This window comes from Gobius niger, assembly GCF_951799975.1.
Source record: "Gobius niger genome assembly, chromosome: 20".
In the NCBI taxonomy this organism is placed as follows: Eukaryota; Metazoa; Chordata; class Actinopteri; order Gobiiformes; family Gobiidae; genus Gobius; species Gobius niger.
The window spans coordinates 22,065,445-22,093,124 of record NC_136871.1 but is presented as its reverse complement, the minus strand read 5'-3'; the positions used below and the strand labels follow the sequence as shown (position 1 = coordinate 22,093,124).

At 41.5% G+C, this 27,680-nt stretch overlaps 1 protein-coding gene across 8 annotated transcripts in view; it reads left to right on the top strand.

Moving 5' to 3' along the window:
• Positions 1-27,680, top strand: part of erc2 (ELKS/RAB6-interacting/CAST family member 2) — a 32,135-nt gene that overhangs the window by 1,036 nt on the left and 3,419 nt on the right. The window contains exons 2-19 of one of the 8 annotated variants that reach the window (XM_079579399.1): positions 3,928-3,963; positions 4,052-4,737; positions 11,056-11,079; positions 12,218-12,652; positions 14,086-14,160; positions 16,201-16,356; positions 17,110-17,277; positions 17,448-17,615; positions 18,867-19,004; positions 19,098-19,238; positions 19,541-19,681; positions 22,069-22,271; positions 24,790-24,901; positions 24,968-25,128; positions 25,208-25,355; positions 26,309-26,950; positions 27,319-27,384; positions 27,485-27,653. In XM_079579399.1, the coding sequence (XP_079435525.1) occupies positions 3,928-3,963; positions 4,052-4,737; positions 11,056-11,079; positions 12,218-12,652; positions 14,086-14,160; positions 16,201-16,356; positions 17,110-17,277; positions 17,448-17,615; positions 18,867-19,004; positions 19,098-19,238; positions 19,541-19,681; positions 22,069-22,271; positions 24,790-24,901; positions 24,968-25,128; positions 25,208-25,355; positions 26,309-26,950; positions 27,319-27,345 (3,461 nt within the window). In that variant the 3' untranslated portion in view covers positions 27,346-27,384; positions 27,485-27,653. Of the gene's footprint in view, positions 1-3,927; positions 3,991-4,051; positions 4,738-11,055; positions 11,080-12,217; positions 12,662-14,085; positions 14,161-16,200; positions 16,357-17,109; positions 17,278-17,447; positions 17,616-18,866; positions 19,005-19,097; positions 19,239-19,540; positions 19,682-22,068; positions 22,272-24,789; positions 25,129-25,207; positions 25,356-26,308; positions 26,951-27,318; positions 27,385-27,484; positions 27,654-27,680 lie in introns of all 8 variants that reach the window. The other 7 variants (XM_079579397.1, XM_079579394.1, XM_079579393.1 and 4 more) reach the window with 7 other exon arrangements.

Genomic DNA, 27,680 nt, shown 5'->3' with positions numbered 1-27,680 from the left:
GCTGTATCCCACCATTTCCTCCCAAAGTGGCATGATTAACTGACCACAAGGCTGTCAAGTTGACTCGTTTCTTTCTAGTGCCATATCGTAGCCTGAAACCCTCGAGTGTACAGTAGAATCTAAGATAATTAAGATGATTTTTAGGTCCGTTTTAAAGGTGTTTGTTTTGGCAGTGCTATGGAAAAGAGGTAGGCAATAGGCCACATGAAGGGTTGAGTCTCCAGTTAGTCCTGCGAGCTCAGAACCTGCAATGCTCTTAACTTATGAGCCTACATAATATGGTTCTTCACTATTTTGGAGTCAAGCAGCGAAACACACTGTGAGCACCATTAGTAAAATTAAGCCCATGATTTTCTAAAGGCTTATAAGTGAAAAGCATTGCAGGATATGGATGTAAAGGAAGATCAACATAACATTACTTTATTGACCAGTCCTATATCACAAAATGTAATGCAAGGTGTGCTCTTAGCATAACAGAATGAGATGGGGATTTCACTGTGCCTTTCCAAATGTGGTCCAACATTCAGATACACCCATTCACTTTACAAATGAACAGCAACCCACTTCATCACATCTACTATTTTTCAGTGGTTCACAGCCACTCCCTATCATTCGAAAAGAAAACACGTCGCCATTGCGGAGGACACCGATACTAGCCTGTGTCAACACCATGGATTTAATATACAAGAGATAACGGGTTATTCAGCCCATTCAGAGTTATCCCGTGTGGCTGCCCAAACTCCTCCTTCGAAGCCTGTCCCTTAAAAGGGTAAAAGCCAGCTACGAGCCTCCACAGCACTCCAGCGCCTATCAATCATAGATTTAGGCTTTAAGTTTTTATTTCTGCTGAAAGCAGTGTTTGAGAGGTGCAATGACTACATAGGAATCCTGTTTACAAAGTGTATTTTGGAGTCACCCCCAGCAGTGTTAAAGCAATGTCAGCTCCCCGCCATGAGGAGCGCTTTCCTCGACCGTTGGTCAACACACGTGACTGATACCACGCTCAGTCATGTGTCTAATCGTGTGATCGTGCATCGATTCTTTAAAGCTGAGGTGATCAAATTATTATTCTTTAGTGCTTCTTTTGGCTCTAAAGACCTATATTGTAAACGGTAAAAAGTGTAACATCACATTTGGGAATTGGAGGCCGCCATTCCGGATGATCGCAATGAGACGTATGGAATGCAATGGACAAAACTGGATACACGCTGGATCAATCGTGTGTATTGATAGGCTAAGATCGGTGTCACATGACTAGCATCCGCAATGGCCACTTACAGTACGTGGTTTCATTTGACCAATAATGATGAACATCAATAAAATAGAACGTTTTCACTGCTACCTTTTTTTCCCCCCATGGAACAGTAAGCCTACAGTGGACAAAAACATAAAATGTGATTTCGAGGCCAGAACATTTGTACAGTGGAAGGAAAAAGTAAGTATACCGTTTAGAATTTGTCACATTTCAAAATAAATTGGTCATAAAATGTGGTCTGATCTTCATCAAAATCATAAGAATGAATAAACAGTGTCTGCTTAAACAAATACCACCCAAACATTTACATTTTATTATATTTGTACTGGCCATACCATGTAAACATTCACAGGAGAGGGAGGTATAAGTAAGTACACCGCCTGTATCTCGCTGAACTGCAGCAGCAGTGGCATGGTAGTGTACTCCGGGGTTTCCCCTACCACTAGAGCATGAACAATAGGCCAGCTGAATGAGAGTGTGTTTGAGAGTGCGAGTGGGGGACGACGGATGGAAATTAGCCTATGGCTACAGTCCGGTGTGGCTTGTTCGTTAACATGCACTGTCCCTATAAACCAATAAACCAAACTATACGGATTGATAAACGAGTAATTCAGGTAGTGCAGTTTAAGGATTATTGTGGCACCTTGTGCACCACCTAACTCAAAATGTTGATTATGCAGCAGACTCAAACTCGAACAATGAGGACTTGAGCATGATTTGGACTTGAAATAGTGTGACTTGACTACATGGGTCTTAACAAAAGGCTTTTGATGAGACATGCTTTGTTTTTTAGCAAATTATGACATCCGCACAGATAATGAATCAATATAGCTAGACATGTCTTGTTCTTGATGCTTCGAGATTAACCAAATCTCTTCAGCGTCTACATAAAGACATGTCCACTTAAGTTTTGCATTGTTTTGCCTGATGACTAGTATTTTTTTTTTTTACATCTGCACTGTGTCAATTATCCGGAGAAGAAATAGGGTTATTTTAAGTGATGGCCGTCTTCATGTGAAGAAGGAGAAGAAGAAGAGCTTTATTTATTGTTATTATTATAATGAAATATAGTATAAATATCCTGAATGATGTGAGAATGTATTATTTTATCTGACTCTGAATAGTGAACAGATCCCAAACTTTATTCCTATGTTGCAAATTGGATTAAAAATAATTTGTCAATAATTATCAATCCAATTCTCTCTGAATTGCTCCAAACCCAATATTAACATCAAAGATAAAATACGTCACTGCATGATTTTCACACTATATATTTAATACTATTTTAATTTATTATTATTATAATATTAATGTGATGAGGCAGTGTCCAGTTCGTCGCTTTGTGATTCGGTACATGGGGAGAAACAGCATTTTCTGAAACATAAAGAGACAGTAGTAAAGAAGAACTTCACTGTGAATTACAACATTTGGATATACATTTGCCGCAGTGTCACGAGGAATATTCACCAGAAAAATATAAAAACTGTCCTTATGCAGTAGTAGTCTTCCTGCAAATCCTTTTATTGGTGAGACTTGTTCAAACTGGGCAGATGCACTTACGGACAAGAAAGCTGCTGTTGTTAAAAAGTCAAAATTATTTTTCCCCTGTCTCTGTAGGTTCTCAGTCGTACAGGAGTTATCCAACTGTACTCTGTAGTTGAAGTGAAGAACGTTTCACCTCTCTTTGGCAGCAAACTTAAGTCTAAGCAGCCCGCAGACTAGATATGGACCACTGGACCCAGTATTTTTCCCATGTACTTTTTTTAGTGCTGAAAAATAAGATGGAATCGTTTTGGCTAAGTTGGGTAACTTATATCTACACACAATTTTGTTCTTAAATGTAATTAAAAATTGCAAACCTACAATTTGAAAAAAAAAGGAAAATGAAATGGATCAGAGGTGAATGGGCACTGTTGCACTCCATTCTCTTTGTTCTTCTGCTACCTTCCTGTATCCAAAATGTCAGCCTAGCACCATGTCAATGTGTCAGAAAACTGTAGTTACTGTGCAGCCTCAGCCTGAGGCCTCTTAAGGCAGTTGGATAAGCTGAAATTGTGATTAAACCTTTTAATTCAAATTTCGTTTCATTTTAGACATAGATGTCCACACTTAAACATAGTCATAGACATTTCAGACTCTGAGCCAAACGGAGCACCAGATAGATATTTCCCTGATTCATTCCATCAAATGCTTCTTACTGAACTCATTCATTTCCCCACACCTTTGTAAATGCATGCTTCTGTCACATTAGTGACAATTGCAACCCTCTCAGTCTCCATGGAAACTGAACAGCAAGACTCATTAAAGAGAGAATTGTTCACTTTGACTCCGGCATAAATGGAAACCCTAACCCGACACTGTGTCATCAAACGATTGAAGTAATTATGAAAAAAACACCTCTCATGTGCCATTTAACTACACGGCTACTATATGTGAAACTGCAGTTCACAAGAATATTTCTTTGGCCCAAGAGACTGTTGATGGTTAGTCAACTTTAGATGTCCTGTCTTGTAATAATGTATTGCACTGTGGAGTTTAATGGACAGGTAGGACTACAGACTGTAGAACTGAATGCTTCCAATTTCATACCCCCTCCCTCTTTGTGAGATAAATGCCACATGAGAATTACTCCTTTATGTTGCACACACTAACTGTCCCTGTTCTCTCAACAGCTGCTTTCTGCTGCCTCCTGGGCTTGGACTTTGACGGTACATTTCCACTGATAGAAACATGAAGTAAGCTGCTCATGTGTGCTTCACACAGTCCCAGTCTGATTTTAACACGTTGCTGTTAAAGGACCCTATCAGGAGATGTACGGCAGCGCCAGAGCAGTAGGCCACATTGAGAGCAGCCCTGCCCGGTCTCCACGGCTGCCTCGCTCTCCCCGGCTGGGCCATCGGAGAGCCAACAGTGGGAGTGGGAGCGGCGGTGGGGGCAAGACGCTCTCCATGGAGAACATCCAGTCACTCAATGCTGCCTACGCCACGTCAGGGCCGATGTACCTGAGTGACCACGAGGGTGTGGGCTCCACCGCCACATACCCTCGTGGTCACATGACCATAGGGCGGGCCAGCCGTGCTGTCTATGGGGGCCGTGTCACTGCCATGGGCAGCAGTCCCAACATCGCCTCTGTCGGGCTTCACGGAGACATCCTGTCCTACAGTGATCTGGGCTCTCTGTCAATGCTACATGCACACCACCACCACCACCAGGGGGTGCCCTCTGGCCTACTGCGACAGGCTGTGCGGGGCAGTGGGGGTGAGCTGCTGGAAATGCAGGCCCAGCTCAGGGACATGCAAAGGGAGAACGAGTTGCTGCGCAGAGAGTTGGACTTAAAGGACAGCAAGTTAGGCTCCTCCACAAACAGCATCAAGAGCTTCTGGAGCCCTGAGCTGAAGAAGGAGCGCATCATGAGGAAGGAGGAGGCTGCGCGGACGTCAATCCTGAAGGAGCAGATGAGAGTGACTCATGAGGAGAATCAGGTGAGACCACCACCCCCCACTCACATTCACTGTCAGTGTCTTACTGCTGTCCTCATCGCCTGCAATGAAGCCAACCCTTTTCAAATTACACTCAGCAGCAACGCAGCAGTCTGTCCAGTTTTAGAGGAAATGTGAATACCTTTCTGGAAAGTTGTCTTCATCAATATTTAACTCACTGTGTGCTTAGATGCTGCTACTCAGAATAAATCTCACAAGCCATTTGGTCAAATTCAGACCAAGCCGTACATGAGAAAAAGATGTTTCAAATTAAAATAATTAACACAGTTGACAATTTTACACTATTGAAAGCTACTGTATGTTTATTATATTATAACTATGATTAAAACCAGACAATATTGCACTCAGTGCAACTATATGGGCTTTATATAGCTTCAAATATAGAAAGCATGCCGTCCCCTTATCAGTAAACCAGTTTTCTGTCTCGTCTTACCTTGAATTCCACAGTGGTTTGGTTACTAGCTCTTCTGTTGGCTGCTGGTAAACAACACAGAGGTTAATTGTCTATTATCAGATTGATTCTGCACCAATTTTTGATAACCTTACTATGACAGCTTTCAAGTCATGTTTGGCCCGGAAATAAAATGTGTAGCTTGGAGTATGGGTCTAAGTTGCAAAGACTTGTACTTGCCTAATTAATTAATAGTGTTAGTTGAAGTATACAAACATTGTGGGCATGATGCAGCAAATTGCACAATCCCCTTCAGGCGGTCCAGCAGTGTAAGGGTAATTTGTGCCAGCTGCTCGTGGTCTGTGAGCGGGCAGTCTGCACTTCTGTCCGTCTCCCTGAGTGAAGCTGTCACAGACTGAGCAGCCTCTCAAACTGTCATCACCGGAGCAGTCTCAAGGTTACACAGGAGGCCACCACTGTGAGCGTCTACATGAACGTCTCTGCTGTCTGCATTTGTCCCCATGTCAGGTCTTCTCACATGAATAGTCAATAATTCACTGTTAGCCGTGATGTTCACTAGCGTTCGGTGACATGTGCTGTGTTTGCCTGTCCCCGGGGAGTCGCCGTGTTGCTAATAGGAAACATGTCAAGCGTTTAGCCTCACAGAGAGAGGGGCTTACCTTCAGAGCTCAGGTGAGCTAGGGACACATTTATTATTATTTGTGGAAATGGGGTGAGTCGACACCAGGTCTTCTATGTGAGTGAATTTTAAAATGAATTGTCCATCAAAATAAGTCAGGCCAGAGTCCAGGGTATGCATTTCAAGCCAATAATGCTATAAATAAGCCAATATATCGGTTTAACTGTAAATCTCAAAGAGATTAGCTCTAATGTGAACGTCCGCAAGCCTCAGTCAACATTTTGCTCGGCGCAGCCTGAATAAAAGACACTTGGAGGAAATATTCAGGCTTCCATTCAAATGCCCTGAAAGTGGCTACACTGGGAAGCACATTGTACTCAGTTTCCTTACTTGGTTAATTGGTCACTTTATTCCGATTAACTCTTTAACTGTAATTAATGCTTTATTCCCTTATGTCAAAGATAGTATTGTATTGTTCCCCAATATACAGTTTAACTTTTGATTTTCTTTTACATTTTAATCTGATGCAACACAGTGAGTGTACTGTACTCCACAGCAGTGTTTGCTAACCAGGGGCACAGGGACGCAAGCACGCAAGTAGGTTTTGAATGGAAAACCTATTTAAATTGTGTTTTGTAGTAATGTGAATCACTTTTAGCTTTATTTTGACACAAAGCATTGCCTTTTTTATTTATGTTTTTTATTCATTTAATATTTTTTTATATAATTTGTCCATTACCAGCCTTAAATCATTGACGTTTATCTGTCACTGGCTTCTCTGGATTTGGAAAAACAAAACCATATTGGTCCAACTCTTGCATGCATAAACGTATTTTAACACTGAAATGGGAAATATTCTGTATGAGTGCGTATGGTTTTCTTTCAATGTACTGACCAATTGATCATTGCATTTTCTCCAAAAGCCCATAGTTGCTGTGACAGGTTTCCATTCCCTTGCGACCTCTAATATGAATCAGCTGAACCAAATTAATGCCTATACTAGAGAGGGTGTCTAGGGGAAAATGACATGCTCTTTCAGCCGTGCCACAGACAAGCCAAAGGACATCTGTAGCTTATCACATTTTCAGTGCGACTTATTACTTGCTGTGGATATGTGCATGTTTTTAGTCCGTTTTTAACACTCAGCTCAGCTCAATATGTTAAGCCCAATATGAAAGAGCTTCTGTCCCTTTGTACCGAACATAAGGGAGGCTTCTTTTATGTCTTGCCTTGTCCGTGAGGGTTAGCTCTGACTGTGCCCTGGATGATATTTATATCTCCCCTGGTGGGGATCATTAATGAAGTATGTCGGCTAATAAAAGACAGATGTGCTACATTATGGGTCTTCTCAATCTTGGTTCAGGCCTGTGGGGCATCCTTACATAAGTACATTGTTATGGTGGGATGATCATTTGGTCACACCCATTGGGCTTGTTGGGAGTATATTGGCTTTTACCAACAGAGCAAAAGTAGGCCAATTACTATGAGGCAGGCTGTAGGACCTGATTAGCGTCACCAAATGCCAGCCGTTTGGTTTTAATAAACAGTTGCGTTTAATTTCCTATTATAGTTTTAGTGGTTCTTCTCTTGGGAAAACAGCCCAGAGAAATCAATGGCATTGACTGGTAGCATGACAGACAGACAGAGAGCTATTGACATCCATGTATCTTCTTTTGTTTGTTCCTGTTAGGACTCACAAATTTAGGCAGGAGGAGGATACGCCATGAGTGAACATTGCCCAGTTAGTTATGTGGCCCTAATGCTAATAACTATAGTAACCTGGTGCCGCCTGACTTACTCCATGCATTCAAAGCCACAGTGAAGCACTGCTGATTCTTCAGGTGCTCATGGTCATCTGAAATTTTAGACTTTATTCCTTTAAAGATTAACTTAATTTACTGAATGCTTTAGCGATGCATTTACGTTTCCAGGCCTGGTGTTTCTTAGAAGATCTAATGTTTTATGAGTTGATTCTTGAAGTGAATGGTTTCAGCACCACTGCTATACAGTAAACAGTCTGGTACTGCTCCATAAGAGCTTAGATTGTCCCTCTGCTGTTTTCTGTGTGCTTCTATTTTTGAAAGACAAGAGCAAATGGCTGGTCTAATAGCTTTTCTTTAAAAGAATAAAAGTATTTTTGCCATTCAGCTGTCTCTACTTGTACTGAAAATAATACCAGGTACATGACACATTTCCCTGATTGGTTCACCCTCTCTTGGCACCTAAATTATTATTATTCAATCAAAGCAGTACCAGACTTACACTGTATTGAATTCATGGAGTAAGTCAGATGATTGGCTGGGCTGTAACTATAGTCCAATGAAGATACTTAGTATCACTGCACTACATTTATTTTTGCAATACATTCCTTATTGTTGGCTGATCTGCAAAGATATATGGAGCTAATATTCATTCACTGTACATACACACATAATAAGCATAATAAGGAAAACAGTGCATTTGGCAATGGTGGTGGCTGACACTTTAAGTGTGCCCTGCAGAGGGCCGGAGTGTGAGCTGAAGCACATCTGACTGACTCATGACCAAAGCTGCTCAGCCTCACAGTCAGCTCACATCAACACAATCCCCAAAATAACATTGTGTGTGTCGGAGGGTGCATAGTCTCAGCATCTCTGTCTAAAAGCAGGCGCAGGTCACACATCAGTGAACAGAAAAGGCAGCCGGCGGATCATGGGAATATGGGATGGGGGTGTTTTCTATGTAATAGAATACTCAACTGTATTGTGAGCTGCTGCTTTAGCAGCACGTCTGTGTTTGTGCATGAATTGTATTGTTTACATTTGATTCAACTGTGCGTGTTTGGTCAGATGGTGTTGGCTGGATGTTGTTCAGAAATACAATAACTTTTCAAGGGTTTAAGGATAATAAAAAAGAGAAAGTGAAATTGTTACATTATATTTACCTATTTATAATTTACTTATAGATGACTTATGATTCAAGTCATTTTGTGATGTTATGACCACTCACTCACTCACTCACTCACTTACTTACTCACTCACTCACTCACTCACTCACTCACTCACTCACTCACTCACTCACTCACACCCTCTGCAGTGGCGTGCCGCGCGGTGGGTGAAGTGTTTTGCTTAAAGACACAACAGAAGTCTGCGAGAGCTGGGATTGGAACCACCAACCTTCCCGCTCATTGCATTTATTATTATCTCCCAATTAAGTAATTTGACATGAATACATTACAAACATTAAAGTTATAAGACTATCTGAACCACGTTTTTCCCTTACAGCCTCCCCAGGCAGTGTATTTATTGTATGTATTGTCATTAATACTCACTACAAAAGAGTATTAATGTTCAGCAGTTCTAACTTATAAGTTAAAATCATTGTTTGCAATGATGATTTGTTGTGGGGCGTCCAGGAAGTATTCAGGCCATTCTCAGAAGTCAGTGATTTTCCACAAATGGACTTACTAACAATATCACAGTTACATTTTCTAATTTACTGTAGAAGGAGAAAATACCTTTAGCTTGCTGTACTTTTCAGATGCGTTGTCAGGGACAGGGAAGCGCATGTTAAGGCGAGATGACCACCATCAACATGCTGCGTCAGAGTCACTACATCCTGTGAATAAAAAGTGCATTGATTCTTTAGATACAGCTTGTTAATCATTTCAGCCAACAGTGTCATTATGCAAATGTAGTGCGGGGGCTCGATGGTTTAGTCTAGGCAGGTTATTGATTGAAGGGGAGGAGCATGGCAGCCATTTGTTTTGAAACACAAGTGAAAATCCCTCAGTCAATGCAGCACGCTGGACAAGATTCTGTCCCAAAAGTCTACAATGTTATTTTTCCCCCCGACACAACTGAGTGAATGAATTTTTATATTTTTTATAATATTTAGAGCATATTGCTTTGAAAGTGAAAAGTGAAAAAGTGAAAGTGAAAGCACAAAGTTAACTGAATACATTCCTGACGGTGGCGTTACATAAGCATATGTGTATATATAACACACACTAAATAACTGAATCAGACTAACTGAACTATGTGGCTGATGTCTGTGCAAATGCTGCCCTCTAGTGGTTGGAACATTAAGGCACATTGTTTTCAGGACATGATTGCGAACAATAATTTATTGTAACTTTATTGATCTTTTGGTGATGCCACATTGTAGTGTTGTTGTAGTAAATGTGTGCATGTGCATTCTATTAAAGTCCAAAACACAATGCATTGTTTTTCAAAACATCGCAATTTTGTTTTGACTATACTTGAATTACATCATGCAAATGATGTGAACATGATTTTGTACATAATTAATAATTAAATTAAGCTACTTGTGTCATATCAGATATCATGGTGAAAAACGATGGAACCATAGTACACATCTTGTAGATACAACTATTGCTTTATCTGGTTACACATATGGACAAAAACAAAAGCTACTGGGTGAGTAGCTGCATTGACAACTCAAATTAATAAGCTGCTTCATTGTAGTTCCTCACATTACTGTACCATAATACTTACAATACTGCAGTACAAATCACTCTTATTGGGACAAAGGAGAATCGTCCCTTACTATTTCACATGTACAAATCTGGGGGAATTATTGTGATTTAATCTTATCACCCTAATGTTATGTTGGTAGACTATAAATGATAAAATCCTTTGACATTTTGTACGATCATAAACGATTTATGTCAATATGTAAGAACAGACTCATGCATCGGTTTCTTGCATAAGTATAGCGGAAAGTTTATGTGATGATTACTTGAATGAGAGATAAGGGGTAGGTTTACTATAAGTTCTTTGAACTTCTTCCTACTCCTTTAGTCTTGTTTTTGTATTTTTTTCCCCTGTAAAATGTTTGAAATACTTTTCTGCTCAAATGAATAAATAAATGAAAAAATGAAATGAATATTTTCTACAGAACGCAACACACTTTTTTTAAATGATCGGAGTTTCCTTAAATATGCTTGGTTATCCTCATTGAATCAATTTATACATTTAGCCCTTAAATATCATGGTGATTTGCTTCTAAATTGACAGTGGTGAACAAGTATTGTTCTTTTTCGGTCTGCTTTTCAAACACAACTTTCCAGAAAGGTCTAATGTACACCATAATGCGAATCTTTTGATGCATTATATATATGTATAACAACTGCCCAGTTCCACGGGTGGCGCTCACATACAACAACCTCAGTTGGCTGGTGTTGGTCATCGTGTGTTTTGCTTCATGCTCTGACGCTCTGTTTTACCATGCATCTGTATTTTCTGTTCATTCTGCCCATGCTCTGCAGCTGCTGGACGTCCGCAGGACTAAGGTTTGTCGCTATGTTTGCACCACATGTTGAGTGCACAACATACCGTTAGCCTCTGTGTGTCGAGATTACTCCCTCTCTCCCATAAGCCCAATAAAGGAACAAACAACTTTCCTCTCTGTATTGTGAACCCTTCCCTGTATATCTTCAGTAAGCGATAAAGACTGGACCATTTATGAACCTAAATCACTTTTAATGTGTCTGATCCTCCACTCCTGGTTAACTCAATTTGAAACGATGAAGTTTTTTTTGGACAAGGATTGATTTTAACATGAACAGCAAGATATTTTTAAACAATCTCAATCAATCTTTGCCCGTAATGTGTGCCTAATCGTTGCTTATTCTATTATGGATGCAGACAGTTGTTGAACCTTTTCAGCAGAGGTCATTTTATACTCACCACAATATGATACAAATTATGTTACTTTGGCCATAAAAACTATGCAACCAATACATGTTCTTCATTTGCAGGCATTAATAGACTGAAAATGCTCTGGTTCAACTGTGTTGTATCTTAACATAATAAGAACATTATGACTACCTTTATTGTATATAACATCCCAAAAAAGTGCACAATGTGTAAAACAACTTTCAATCAGATTTGTTGACTTACACAGCAATTTAGCAACAATAGTATTTTAAACAACAATTATTCCACTTCTGCTTTAAACCTGTTCCTTTTGACAGATCCGGACCACTCCAGAACAGCACTGATATCCCCTAAGAAGGGCTGGGCTATATGGTCAAAAATAAATCATATTAAACAACAAGTGAATGTTTTTGGCTTCAGTCCCATTTAACACAATGAGCTGGTACTGATGCGAAATTGGTTGTAAGCGATTAAACAGCACCTTTGCCGATAACTAAGATTGACTGTAAGTTCAGTCACAATTCAATTCACTGAATTGAGCACCCGGACCCCATTGGTGAGGAAGACGTACGCAAGATCAGGCATCCAGGCAAGATCCAGGCTATATTTGGTTAAAGGGGTTAATGAATTTAAGGGGCATTTTTTTATTTAACTTATTAGACCATTAATGGCAGATCAATGCATGCGTCCTCTACCTGGATCTTGTATTTTGCCTCAAATGTATGAACTAATGATGTGGTTTAAGTTTGAGCAGAGTTTCTGTGTGTCCAGCACCTCCAGATGACCATCCAGGCTCTACAAGACGAGCTGCGCACCCAGAGAGACCTCAACCACCTTCTGCAGCAGGAGGGTGGGAACCGCTCCATGTCCGAACACTTCACCACCATCGAACTGACAGAGGAAAACTTCAGGAGGCTGCAAGCCGAACACGACCGACAGGCCAAAGAGCTGTTCCTGCTCAGAAAGACCCTGGAGGAGATGGAGCTGAGGATCGAGACTCAAAAACAGACGCTGGGGGCAAGAGATGAGTCCATAAAGAAGCTGCTGGAGATGCTGCAGAGCAAAGGGCTGCCCCCAGGACCAGGCAGGGTGTCCGACGAGGAGGAGCAGGAGCGGGCCAGGAGGATCGCTGAGGCAGAGGCTCAGCTTGGACACTTAGAAGTCATCCTGGACCAGAAGGAGAAGGAAAACATCCATCTCAGAGAGGTACTCAAAGTATGGCATTTTATTATATTTCTTGCATGCCTAAGAATTCATGTTGTCTCTCTGTTGTTTCAATCCCTTGGCTCTTCACTACGTCATAACATAAGGAATTCATTTGGAAACAAGAATAACTGTTGATTGTGTAGAGACTTTGGGTTTGAACCCAGCACTTCAAGACACTGCCCTAGGAGCAGATGGGTCTACGCTGAAAGACAAAACAGAAAACATAGTGAGGGAGCATGGGGTCGAGAGTATAAACAAACAGGACTAACAGAGCTTGGAGGGAAAAAAGGGCTTCTGGGTAATTAGTAGGGCTGGGATGAAATATTGGATCGGACTTGGATTGCAATACTTTGTGCTGCAATACCAAGCATCGATATTTAATCAGGTATCGCAATACTTGTGTTTGGAGGCATTTTTTATCATACACTCCTTTTTTCCCAGTAACCGTTACATAGGAAACTTGGTTACATTTTGTTCTAATGCACTTTTCAATCCAAACACTTCAGTGAATGTCAAATGGCATTTAGTTTATAAACTTTGGACACATTACTTTTTACACATTTTAAGGTAAACATATCACTTGTTTATGTATGAATATGCATCGGATCGTGACAAAAGTGGATCGTCCCAGCCCTAGTAATTAGATGTGGGACTACTGAAGTGGAGGGGAACCAGCCAGGAGATGGAGGAGGTTGAGGCCTGGTTCCGATTATGAACCCCATTTAAAACCAGGAAGGGATTGTTGTTTTTGTGTCCTCATATTTGTTTTGACCTAACACACGCCTGTATCTGAGCACACACATTAACTGAAAGACAAAACACTTGTATTAACTACATATTGTAGTTAATTATAGTTAATTAGTATTGTTGCTTTTCACATGATGAGGTACTTTTATGCAACAAAAGCGACAGAGAGCTACTAATGATGCTATTTCAACGAAAATTACTTTAATTTTGTCCTTAAACTCTACTTAATGAACCTAAAAGTTTGCAGATTCTGTTCAAAATGTTCAGCACCAAAGAAAATGAATCTAAAATATGATTAATGTTGAGCGAGAGCTACTGGTCGGAGATCCCTGTTATAAACTGTTGGGCTTTTCCCATAGAATTATGAAACTGTGAATATTTGGTTAATGAAATGTGAGTGTTTTATGTCAGACAAATATTAATAATGAATATAATTATTAGAGGAAAATTAGCTGCGATTAAACAGTGATTAATCAAAAAATGTATTGATTAACAGCACTGCTTTTAATAGATTGTGCACATTTATTAGAGCTCCATTTTTAGAACTGTCACTAGAGGGCAATGCAGTCCTTCGTAAATGTACTGCCAATTCTGTGTTTTGACTATTAAAGCACATAATGCTCTCATAGCTGTTGTGAAATGGTACAAAAGAACAACAAAGAAAACGTTGATATAATTTATTGCAGGAACTGCACAGAAGAAACCAGCTGCATCAGGACCCGAGCAAAACCAAGGCGCTACAGACCATCATCGAAATGAAAGTAAGAGCTGTCAAAAGTTTAGTTCTGTTTATCATTTTTTGGTTTTAATGTGCATATCAAATTTAACATATCTGCACTCATCAAAATCATATGTAATGTTCTTAAAGGTGTACATTATCAGGCATTTTGTTGCTCTGTTGGTGACCTGGTGTGTTTTTATTTGTTATGCTTTGTCTCATTAGCTCTAAATAAACCTGAACATAGACAGCAAGTTAAGCAGTAATGCATTTAATTACGTAATTATGTGTGGTTGGACAAAAACAAACATTTATGGCTAAGATATAATGTTATATTGTTGATTTGGATAAAAACTTTCAGTAAAATATTGACTTGTTGACTGAATGTCGCGGCTAGAACAACCCCTTATGACTCACTATTTTAGCTGTGGCACTTATGTTTCATGTCTTATAGTACTGTGAGTGTGAACATTGGGAACATGCATTTTTTATTTTTAGAAACCCCACCCAAAGCAATCTGTGCAAGATGCTTTTCATATTTCAGTATTTAGTCCTCTCACTGCTTGGGGTACAGCTCTAATATGCAAATCAGTGCATGGCTAATGTTGACTGTATTGAGCTGCGGTTGGGGATGAAGCATACGCTCGCGCAGTGGCTGCATCCGTATACTGCTGAATCCACATCAGCCCACTGCAGAGGCCTGACATCACTTCCTCAAAATAAATCATGACATCATCGCTGAGCTGACACGGCCCTTCACTCGGCTGAGATTGGCGCTCCCTTCACTTTCCTCCCCCCTCCCCTAAGTGTGGTCATGTGACCTCCTTTTTGCTCTGGTGTCCTGATGAGTTCGATGCAGAGTGAGGATAGGAAAAACCCCCCTCTTGGTGTGTGTGTGTGTGTGTGTGTGTGCGTGTGTGTGTGTGTGTGTGTGTGTGCGCGTGTGTGTGCGTGTGTGTGCGTGTGCATGTGAGTGCAGGAAGCATCTCTCCTTCTGTCCCGATCCCAGTGCTGTCCCGCTGCTGATAGAAGCACGAATAACGCACCCACCCTCCCTCTCTCCCCTCATATGCCTCCCTCTCGCTCGCCCGCTCCTCCTCACTCACCAGAGACAGTGTACCGCAGCTATAAAGCCTTGCCTGCCTGCTGCTACCATGGAAACAGGTGTGGTTGTTTATGACAGTAAGAGTGTGCTAGTGTGCAGGGCCATGGATAGAGAAGGCGATAAAGAGCAGGATTTACTGATCAGGTCGATGTGCCAGTGATTACATGTGGATGGAGTAAAAAAATCCTCCTGCTTTTTAAAGGTACGGTGCCTTGTATATCTGTTGCAGCCATCTGGCTACATTGATGTTTGTCTCGTAACATGGGGAGGTAGCGCAGTGCCAGGGCGAAGTGCATGTACATGTGTCGGAGGCATTATAACCACACAAATCCATCCTTAAAAGGGCATCCCTGTCTCTCTCACCATCCTGTTTGTGTAAATCGTTTAGCCCTGGTGGGTTTTTTTTTTAAATTGGTGGCCAGTGGTCCGGCCAAGCTCACACCCACAAGTTCACAAGTTCAAAGCCACCGGAAGACACAGGAGCAAGCTTGCACTGTGCCTGCTGTGAAAGAGAGATGGACCATGGCTAATCTTAAAGACGTTGTATTATTTATTTAAAAAGCCGTGAAGCTGAATCTACAGCAGCACTCACAGTCGCAGTCCAGAGCTTGTGTTCTGCATTGATCTGCAAGCAACTACTGCAAAAGCTACTTTTCATCCTCAGGCTTGGCTGCTTCACACTGGTCTACTCTTTTTTCTTCGACTGAACTCAGCTCAACATTTCCAAATGGTGGCTAATCAATAGTTTATAGTCTATAGGTGCTTGGAGTTACAGTAGCTAAAAAGCCTTTGATTTCATTGTTAATGGTTTTGCCACAAAACCTTTTGCTTGATCATTGTCTTTTTATTCTTTTTAGTCTTACTTATTTATATTTTGAAACCGTTACTTTTGCTTCCAATTTTAGCTTACTGTTAGTTTGTAAACAACTGTCATGCTATCTCTGCTTTAAGGTGTTTCTCCATATGCTGTCTGTACAGGATACCAAAATTGCCTCTCTGGAGCGCAATATCCGAGATCTGGAGGATGAGATCCAAATGCTCAAGGCGAATGGCTTACTGAACACTGAGGACAGAGAAGAGGAGATAAAACAGATGGAGGTTTACAAGAACCACTCCAAGTTTATGAAGACTAAGGTAGGCAGACACTAGTTTGATTGAGTCATTCAAAGCGGTGTGCAGTGGAGCTGATTACAGCATGAAGCCGCTGCAACATTTAGTGACATCTGCAAAGTGTTTTGTTGCCAGCTATCTGGGAGCGGAGTGCCACATCCAGGCTACTCAAATATATGACCAAAAGTGCTGATGCAAGCTTTTTTTTTTTTTTTTTTTCCAAAAGCAGTCATTGTACCTAAAGGAGAAAGTTTTCTGGAAATACAGGGCATGGCTTGCATATTTTAAGACACTTCTTAAGTAAAAGTAACTGAAACATGCTGTGAGCAATGGTCATTATGAAACAAAACATTAGCTGTAATCTGGCTGTTGGGATATCCTGTAAAAACAACAAAGCCTGCACTTGACAGGAAATGAACAATTACAATGTGTGTATACATGCGTCATCCTTGTTCAGTCCAATCACGTGCAGACTTGTTGATCTCTTGGTTTCTTTTCTGAAGCTTTTATATTTTGTTTACATCCTGTTTCACACACAGTACCATTCTTGCAGACAATTATATGAACCACCTGGATGATCGACAATGTACACTTGTTTTGTTTTTACTATATTTAGTCTTCTTTCATGAATGATGAATGGACATGATCTATTATATATGATGAATGCAGGAGTCAGCCCCAAATGCATTTTTAATGAGAGAAAAGAGTGTTGATGAAATAATGCACGAGCAACAGTGATACGCCATGCTTTCCTGTAATGAGAGTCACTTTGTGCAGATTGACCAGCTGAAGCAGGAGCTGTCGAAGAAGGAGTCGGAGCTGCTGGCTCTGCAGACGAAACTAGAAACTCTCAACAACCAGAACTCAGACTGCAAACAGCACATAGAGGTGCTCAAAGAGTCTCTCACTGCCAAGGAGCAACGCGCTGCCATCCTTCAGACAGAGGTACCACAGACACACAGGACACACTGGAGCAGGCTAATGTTTCATTGCATGCAAACAAATAAGAAGTGTTTTAATGCTTATTTAATCCACATCTTCAACATTCTACTGTGGTTCAACTACGACTAAGACTACGACTGCAACTACAATTCTGATTCCCCCCCTTGCTTCAGGTGGATGCTCTCCGCCTGCGTCTAGAGGAGAAAGAATCTTTTCTAAATAAGAAAACCAAACAGCTACAGGACCTAACTGAGGAGAAGGGGACACTTGCCGGAGAGATCAGGGACATGAAGGACATGCTGGAGGTCAAAGAGCGCAAGATCAATGTCCTACAGAAGAAGGTATCACACTGGACCTACAGGAGCAATGCTTTCACTTGTTAACTAACTTGTTATTTCCATCGGCAACTACCAATCACATCATTCTCAACCTTTTTCGCTTTTCAAAAGCAGAGGAAGATAATTCGATATCAGCTTCATGGACAAGTGCGTTGAATTACACCGTGAACACTTTCAATTTAAATGAATGCAGATAAGTTTTGTCATGCTCTGTCCTAAAGCGAGCCTCTCAGCCGTAGAGTGCTGCTGTGGTGAGTGTCTGGTGTCTCTGGAGGGAGGAGAGCCCATAGAAAGAGCCGATATTTCTGCCTCAATGCCTCTGGTTGTACGAGCTATAAATAGTGTTACTCTCTCTTCCACAAGGCTGGGCTTTATCTTTTGGCTTCCATCAAACCTTATTTACCTTCGACATTAAGATTCTTCACTCTCACTAGCTGTATGGGCGACATTGCGTGGAAATTTGCACCATTAATAAAACATAGAAATTCTCTGAGTCACCCGACCATGCATAACACTCTTTATTCAGCTCCCATTATTGAATGCTTTTATGTCTCATAGCCGTTTGTTGTGTTGTAAATTCATGCTTTGGTTTGGTTTTCTTGTCCATTCATTTTGGACATAAATGAAAGTCTATATTAACCCTGAATGGGTTAATGGTAAACAGACTACTGTAGATCCGGTAAGCTAGCAGATCACTCCGCCGCTGCGTAGCTTACAACCAGGAAGCTGATGCTGCTCAAATATAAGTTCTTTTAAATGCAAAATGGTTGTATTTCAACACAGACATTCACATGGGTAGTCTGGTGGTATAAGTGATTAGCCTCAGGTGCACTGAGCTTGGGTCAGACTGTTTTAAATGCAGGCTACTAGTTACCATAGACATGCGCTAGCGTTAGCACTAGCCTAGCACCACTAAACTCTTCAAATATAAGGATTGCATGAATTCAAAAAATATATATATCTCCAGAAATCAACAACACTCTGGAAAAAGAGGAAATGAGGCCCCATGTCAAAAATCCTGAAGTATCCCTTTAAGTTCTGTATAAACAGTGTGTTGTGTAAATCCTACTCATACATCAATAAGCATATTTAATTACAATTACATACTAAGTTAACTCATCAAATTATATATCAACTTGATGGGAAACATTGCTGGTAATTTGGTTTGGAGAATAGATGACCATCAGCTATGCACTAAGAAAGTATGCTCTGTGTCAGTAATTGATTCTCACAAACTCCTCTCCCCGGCCACAGATCGAAAACCTCCAAGAGCAACTTCGAGACAAAGACAAACAGCTGGGAAACCTAAAAGATCGGATCAAGTCCCTCCAGACCGACTCCAGTAACACCGACACTGCCCTGGCCACGCTGGAGGAGGCGCTGTCCGAAAAGGTGCAACCAGAGACACTACAATCTTCTGGGAGCTTTGTTTTTGACACGCGTTGTACAAATCATTGGTCTATTATGCGTTTGTGACTGGATTAGGAGCGGATTATAGAGCGCTTAAAAGACCAAAGAGAGCGCGAGGATCGTGAGCGTCTGGAAGAAGTGGACTCATACAAGAAAGAGAACAAGGACCTAAAGGAGAAGGTCAACAATCTGCAGATAGAGCTGACGGAGAAGGAGGTCAGTGACTGTGTCCAGGCAACAGGCTGCACTCAGTTATGTCCAAACTTCAAAACTACAATTATTATTTCTACCACTATTGTTGCAACTGCTACTGCAACTGCTGGTACTAAATGTGGACTAGCCCTTGATAGAAAAGAGCTCTAAAATCCCAATGAAGAGGTAACAGCACTTTATAGATTAAGACCTTTTTACCAGTTTACATTCACTGTATCATATTACTACAATTACCTGATACGTTTTTTTGTTGTTGTGATTATTAGCTAGCTCATTGTCTTAACTCTTGTTTTGTCTATCCGCAGTCCACTCTCATCGATCTGAAGGAGCACGCCTCGTCATTGGCGTCTTCCGGCCTTAAAAAGGATTCAAAGCTCAAATCACTGGAGATTGCCATTGAGCAGAAAAAAGAGGAGTGTAGTAAGTTAGAGACGCAATTGCAAAAGGTAAGCCTGCCGTTACTTTTACTGTTTTCTATCTGGCTAGATACTTGCTGTAAACGTCTCTTTCATTGATATTTTTTTGTCCTGGTTGGAACAAGATGTTGATTGTGGGTAAAATAGGCTACACAAGCAGTTAAGCAAGTGTATTAGAGAAAAGCATTATCTAGAATAAAGCCGTGATGTGCCTTATGAAGCATTCTCTTACCAATGAAAAGGGCAGTCAGCAGAATTACAGGGGGGTAAAAGCGCAGAAACTCTCATAAAGCATTAATTTGTCTTAGGTTTGGCTGATAGTGTGAATCTCAAAGTGTCTTATACGAAAGCCATTTAATTAGGATAAAAGCTCCCATCATGCGCTGGGCTCTCTTTCTGGCTACTGTAGCTCTCACAATGGCAGGAAGTGGACAGTCTCTTAACCCCATCCTTCATTTTGTAATCCATATCTCCAAGTTGGTCTGCGTTTTTCTATTGTCACGTGCGATACAATCTCATTTTGTCAACCACATTGACTCTTTTTGTCCGAAATGTAGCAAGCTGAGCATCTTTTCAGTCACATGAACAGTCCCGTAAGTTCCTGCGGCTCCCTGAGGCATATGCGCACTGGCATGAAGACACTTTGTTGTAATACAGTCAAGTTGTGGTCATAAGCACAGGTTTTGCATTCACCTTTCTCAAATGCATGTCGGACACTGACTGATCTCACAGGTTCAGAGATGTTGTCACAATGGCACTCCAGCACGTTCCGAGTTGTAGTTGTTTCATTTGGCTAAAACGTTCTATTATGTGTTTATTCATGTCTGTTGTTAGTGTGGTTGTTTCACAAAAGCGCAGTCTTAAAACTAAGATAAAAGTGAGGAAATATTCTGAGAGGGACTGATATTTGATCATTGTTGCTGTTAATATGGGCCTGGCTTGTGTTGCTTTTCTTGTTTGACAGAAGCTTTGTTGGATTGCATGATTATGGCTATAGTGCATGTTGCCTATCTGACACTCAGGACCTCTGTGCTGTGATTACCTGAGGCTTCCTTTGTGCTTCTTTGTCGCTAAATGCTCTTGCACTTGTATTGTTGAATAGTGATTGTTAAAGGAATAGGCCACTGTTTTTTAGACGAGTTGATGCGTACCTGTCTGGTCTTTGTGCGTGTGTTCAGTCACGCACAAAGACCAAAGATGTTGTTAGCATTTAGCCTCTCCTCCTCTCCTCTATGGGGCCAAACGGGGGTGAAGTTAGAAGCGACCAAGCTCTTCCACATTTTCCCGTATTTAAATATGGATACGTGAGTAGTCACACGATCCAAGTATAGTTACACAAAATTAAACATGTCGATTTTCTAAGCGGATAAAAAGGGGAACTATGTTGTAAGGCATAATAACACCTTAGGAGCACTTCGACATCCGTGCAGTAATATCTTTACTCACAATATAGTACCCATAGAGGAGAGGAGGAGAGGCTAAATGCTAACAACATCTTTGGTCTTTCTGTGTGACTGAGTGCACATGTAAAAACCAGACAGTTACTCATCAACTCGTCTAAGCTCAGGTAAGAACATATCTCTTTTTGGAAAAACGGTGGCCTGTTCCTTTAAGAGTCTTTTTGCTGTGTTACAGTAATGATTTGTGGACTGCAAATTGTAGATTGTGTGATTGTTACATATACAGTAAATACCAAGAGCCACTCAATAGACCTTCCAGAGGATGTGGGACAGAGGGACAGTTGTGCAAATATCATATGTCGAGCTAAACTGAGGCTTGTATTCAATGTCTTGTGTTGTATTTAGTGTAAAAGTCACTGGGACTCTCAGAGGGCTTCTAAATGGACTTAAATAATAGCTCTGTTAAAACTAATGAGCCGCAGCGGTAATAATGCCCTTGTGTGCAACATTTTACTCTGCTGTTTTCATTCTCAAAGAGTTGAGCCAGCACGAAGGTTAGATCAGATGAGACAGTGATGGACGACACTACTCTTTATTTGAGTATCATCTTGCTTTGTACACAATAGGTTACAGTTTGTAGCCTATATAGCAGTATGATTTCATGTACACTGCTTTTCTCTTGTAAAAACGCCACACTAATGACACGAGATTAACGCTAATTTGATGGTGACATACTGTAGGTATTCAGATCCTATTCAACAACTGCAGACCCATATCATGGCTCTCAATCATAGTCATGCTTTTTATTTAGTGGTAATTACTTTCATGGTTCATGAAACGAGAAGATATCGCTTCTACACAAGCCCTACGGTAGCATTTTTTTTAAAGAATAAAGCATGTGAATCGAACGGTTTAGTGTCAGACTTTAACATAACAACATGGAACTAATTAAAGGCATATGAATTCTTTCTGATCCTACAGTGACCTGACCAGAAGCGTGTTTATATTTGCCTGCAGAAAGCCCATGAGGTTGAGCATCAGACAGGGCCCAGAGGAAACCCGGAGTATTCAGACCGGGTGAAGCTCCTGGAGAAGGAGGTCAATTTCTACAAAGACGAGGCCACCAAGGCTCAGACCGAGGTGGAGCGTCTGCTGGACATCCTGAGAGAGGTGGAGACAGAGAAAAACGACAAGGACAAGAAGATCGCCGAGTTAGAAAGGTACTGTGCAATGTCAACAAACTTTATTCAGATCCGACAGATCATATTTCAGACATGAACCGCTAAACTAAAGAATAACATTGATTTCTGACTTATAGAGTTTGGAGATCAGAATTATGACTCCATGGAGCCATTATTGTTGTATGCAAAAAAATAATAACACCTAAATAATTGCAGTCTTTGTGATTTTCTATATACAGCCCTATATTTTCACACCCCATAACAGTACATTTACAATAATACAATATAGAAAGTACAATATAGAAATGATTTCCTTCACTGTGAACAGGTGATAACTGACACTCACAGTGATTCAAAGGCATTTTCACTACATGCATTCACAACGTTACCTGTCCATGACCAAAACGAATTGCCAAAAGACAAAGCCTCTGTCAGAACAAGAAACCAATTGTGTTTGTCCCCTTTGTATATTTAAAAAAAATGTTTGCTGTCTGTCATATTTTTTTTTTATTACTGTTAATTGAGTCTTCTCTTTTTTTTTTTTTTTACCATCTTTTTATGTTCTGTCTTTTTCTTTTCCTTTGTATTTTGTCCATCTGCCCCTGTGTGTTGGTCCCTGGACACAGTCCCCCTCCCCCTGCCCCACGACACCCCCCTCGTCCCAGTGGCAGAGCGCCCCCTGAGCCCCCTCCCTCTGAGGCCACTGCTCCACAGGACATAGGGGGCATGGTGTGGGGCTTCCTGGGAAAGTGAGTGCTCTGCCCTGGCACTGCAGCCCTATAGTAGCCTGAATATGTGGCTGTTGCACCCCTTTGGGTTTAGCCTGGTCTTTTTTCTTCACTTTGAGAAACCAAAGACCCTGCTTGTTTTACTTGCATGTCTCTCACATCTATATTTATCGACCCCAATGAATTTTTGAGCACCCGGCAAATAAAGCATGCTTTCCAGATGCATGCCACAACCAGCAGGATCAGCTGTTGAACTACAATCAACAGTTTCTTGTTTGACTGAGAAATACACAATGTAAAATTTGTAGAGTTACCTAACGTCTTAGGAACATCATGTGAGGGGATTTGCAAAAACATACAATTAATTCCTTTGACAGTAGGACCATATGTGCAGAGTAGGCCAATACAGTGGATCATCTTGTAAGTTGATGTGAGCATATCTGTGAAAAATTATTTTGGTCAGTTTAGTTCAGCGTAAATAATTAAAGCTGATATTAAAGCTGTATTTCTGTAACATATCACTATCCGTCTAGTGTAAGATCTTTTAAGCATGTATTTGGAGCCCAAACTAGCCACATCCCTCTCTCCCTTTCACTCCTAATTGTTTTTGGTGGCTCCCAGGTTTTGCCCCATACTTGCCCTGCACAGGAGATCGTCTGCATGACTCAAGCTATTGACCTCTACACTCTGGCTGCAGGCGGGATGTGTCAGCGTACCAGGGTTTGTCCCGTGTGGTGTGAAATTAATGCGTAACTGACTTCTAGTCCTCTTGATCTCAAAAATTGTTCCAGCCCTCCTCCTATTTTCAGCCCTATACTTGCCCCTCTGTCCTGGCTGAGCTGTTCCTGTGTGTATGCATGTCTGCCTGTCCCAGCAGCAGAGGCTGCAGGGGTTCTTGATGCATTATGTGTTGCTGTGTCAGGCTGCAGGGCAGATGTTATAGCCAGGTGCCCGTGAGCTGTTAATGAGTACACTATGACCTCCTCTAGCTCTATGTACTCTACTGTTCTGTGTTGATTTTGTGGTTCTAATGTCTGTTTCTTACTTTTCTTTTGTGTGTTTGTGTGTATTTTGTTTACTTTTTGTTATTTATTGAATCTCCCTGTGAGCAGTTTAGCCCCCAGGTAAGTTCTGCTCCAGCCTAGTTGTGCCCATCCATCTTCCCTTCTCACTGCACATCCTCTGATTGAGGAAAGTATGCAGTCACATGTTAAGCTGCTTCTGTGCAGGAGTAGTTTCCCCTCCCAGACTGACTTGTGTCATGTGGAGCACTTTCCCTCGTGGTTAACACATCATATGCTACCGTCCTTATTTTTGAAAGAAAAGCACTGTTTGTTTCAATGAGGATTACATTACATTAATCCGAAATACAGTCTAGACAATGTTAATGTGGTAGATGACTGTTCGAGCTAGAAACTATACTGGAATACCTACATAGGTGTACAGAGGCGCATTTCCAGCACCATCACTCCAGTGGCCTAATGGTACATTGTGTTAGCTAATCGTGCTAAAGGCTAATTGATGATGAAAAAACTCTCCTGCAATTACTGAAAACTGCTGTGCTGATTAGAGAAGCGATAAAACTGTCCTTCCTCTAAGCTTCTTGTTGAGTGTCTGGAGCATCAGCATTTGTGAGTTTTATTATACTCTTAAAGTGGCCAAAAAGGAAACTTTCTTCTGAATCTCGACAGTTTATTCTTCTTCTATTGTTCTATTTATTCCATACGAGATCTATGGGTGACTCCAACATTTTAAACAATAGTGTACAATACAGGCTTTGTCCTGTGTGTTGAATATGTCTCTAAAAGTGTAAACATATATTTTTACAGACAAGGAGGTAAAGACCAAACAAAGAAGGGTCAAAGCATCAAGCTTGGACCACAAGGAGAAAAGAAGGACCCTCGTAAAGACAGCAGCCTGGATGGCGGGCACCACCTAAAGGTAGATATCCATTTGCCTAGTGACGTTCCTGTATGTGAATTTGTTCTGATAATACGTGTGTGTCAGCTGGAGGAGCTGATGAACACTCTGGAGAGGACGAGACAGGAACTGGATTCCACAAAGCAGCGCCTGTCGTCCACACAGCAGTCTCTACAGGAGCGGGACACTCACCTCACCAACATGAGACAGGAGCGCAGGAAACAACTTGAGGAGATCCTGGAAATGAAGTTTGTCACAGCATCAAATACACAAGCTCCAATGCTGTCCTAACCCTAGTTCTAGAATGACTCTGTGATTTATTTTCAGACAACAGGCTCTTCAGGCAGTCATTAGTGAAAAAGATGCTAATATCGCTCTTCTGGAGCTGTCTGCCTCCAACAAGAAAAAGACCCAGGAGGAGGTGATGGCCCTCAAGAGAGAACGGGACAAACTCACGTACCAACTCAAACAGCATGTGAGTGACTGCTTACCTTTTGTGTCATAAATGTCTGATATAGTGTTTTATTTTTTGACTTTACATTTTACTGAAAGTAACTTGACAGGCAGGTTTTCTGTCATGGAGGTTTTAGTATATCTTAAAGCAGTACTAAGTAACTCATGCCCCTAGAGCAGGGGTCACCAACCTTATTTCAGCTGAGGGCTACTTTAAGAGCATTAAGTTGTTCGAGGGCTACCAGTTAAAAACAAATCCTAAAGACTTAAACGTACACTGTTCACTTATAGGATATTGACCCCATATTATATTAAAATAGCTTTATTTTAAACTCATACTGAGTCACACGAACCGAAATAACTGTAATTTTAAGAATTAGATTCAAGAAAATGAAGTGTTTTACACTTTAGAAAAAGTCCCAAGGGCTACTGGACATGCCCCAAAGGGCCCCTGGGTGCCCGCGGGCACCACGTTGGTGACCCCTGCCCTAGAGGCTATAAGCGCCACTGCAGATGTCGTAGCATTGTCCGTGAGAGTAAATACTACGCTGACAGAAAAGACAAAGGGAGAGAGGGATGTTGTACATCCAATTACATAATGGAGATAATTATTTTCACTCAAACTTGTCTGTAAATACTGTTTAAGTGGTGCTAGCCCATAGTTAGCTGTTAGCCTGTTAGCTTCTTCTTCATGATTCCATTAGTGTGTATTGGGGCATCCGACACGGTGCAGGGAAAGTTGCAATTGTGGTTTTCTGGCCAGAGACACCAGGGGGAGATGAAAGACCCCCCAATCATCCCATCAACACTTGTATTACCCCCAGAGGGACGACAGAAAGGATTTATTAAGGTAAACAAGTTACTTAGTACTGCTTTAAAGCTGTTCAATAGATCGTATGTGAGGTACTTTTCAAACCAGTTTAGATTGACTCCTTGTTTACTGACATAGCTCATAAGTTCATTATTTTCTGACAGAACCAAAGCAGAATGAAGCTGATCGCTGACAACTATGAGGATGAGCAGTACCACCCCCACGGGCCCCATCACCCACAGCAGCAGCTGTCCCACGCCCAGCCGCAGCCTCAATACCCACACCCTGGACACCCTCCACAGCCTCAGTACCCTCACGGCCCTCATCCACAACACCCACAGCACCCACAGCACCCACAACACCCGCAACACCCGCAGCACCCGCAGCACCCACAGCACCCACAGCACCCGCCCGGACCACAGCCACACCCAGGGCATCCACAGCAGCCACAAGCACAGTACCCACACTCCCCGCACCCACAGCAGCCGGCCCAGCACCCACAAGGGCCCATCCCACATCAACAGCACCCACGACCTCCCGGACCACAGCACCCACACCCTCAGCACCCACAGCACCCTCAGCAGCACCCTCATGGACACCCCCCGGCCCAGCATCCACACCCACAGCACCCTCATGGACCTCCGCAGCAGGGACCTCACCCCCAGCACCCACAGCAACATCCTCAGCACCCACAGCACCCGCAGCACCCGCACCATGGACAGCACCCACGGCATCCCTCCCCTCACCATCGAGGAGGTCCACCAAGAGGGCCACCCCACGCTGGGCACCGTCCCACTCCAGATCAGGTCAGCTCACAATATTTATTATTAAAACAGGAACTACTCTTTTCTGGCCACCAGGACAGAAAACATCCTAAGTAGCTCTGCACAGGCTTGTCCAAATAACTTTGTTGTAGCATCGTTTTTGTTATTGATTATTCTATTATTTCATGTTTCAGGGCAGTTTTTTGTAAAAATGTATATTTTTAAACCCAAACAAAACTGTCCATTGTAGTTTATTAGCTCAATAACATTATTGACCTCGGATTACTCTTCCATCTTAAAAAACATTTGTGAAATATTTGTATATTTTATTCTATTTTATTCCAGCAATTATTGGAATATTAACATTTATTTTATTGTCTCCCTGATTCTGCTGATTTTCACCACCAAAGGATGATGAGGAGGGCATTTGGGCATGATTCTTACAGCAACAACCAAAACCTAAGTTGTTATGAAGGGTAAGATACATTATACGTTCATATTCATTTATACATAATATATACAGTATTTGTTTATTATTTCAATCAACCTTAACTGTTTCTCTCTTCTTCTTTTTAGATGATTCGGTCACTACTGGGGGAGCAGAGCCATCACCTTAAAACACAATTCAACCAAACATTTGCCAGTTTTTTTTTTTTTTCGTTTTTTTTATCTGAGCAGCGGAGCCTTGTTTTGTGAGACAGACTACAGTAAAGCTCACTCGTGCTGGAAGCTGTCAGCTGAGCAGGTCATTTTACGTTGTAAAAATATATTT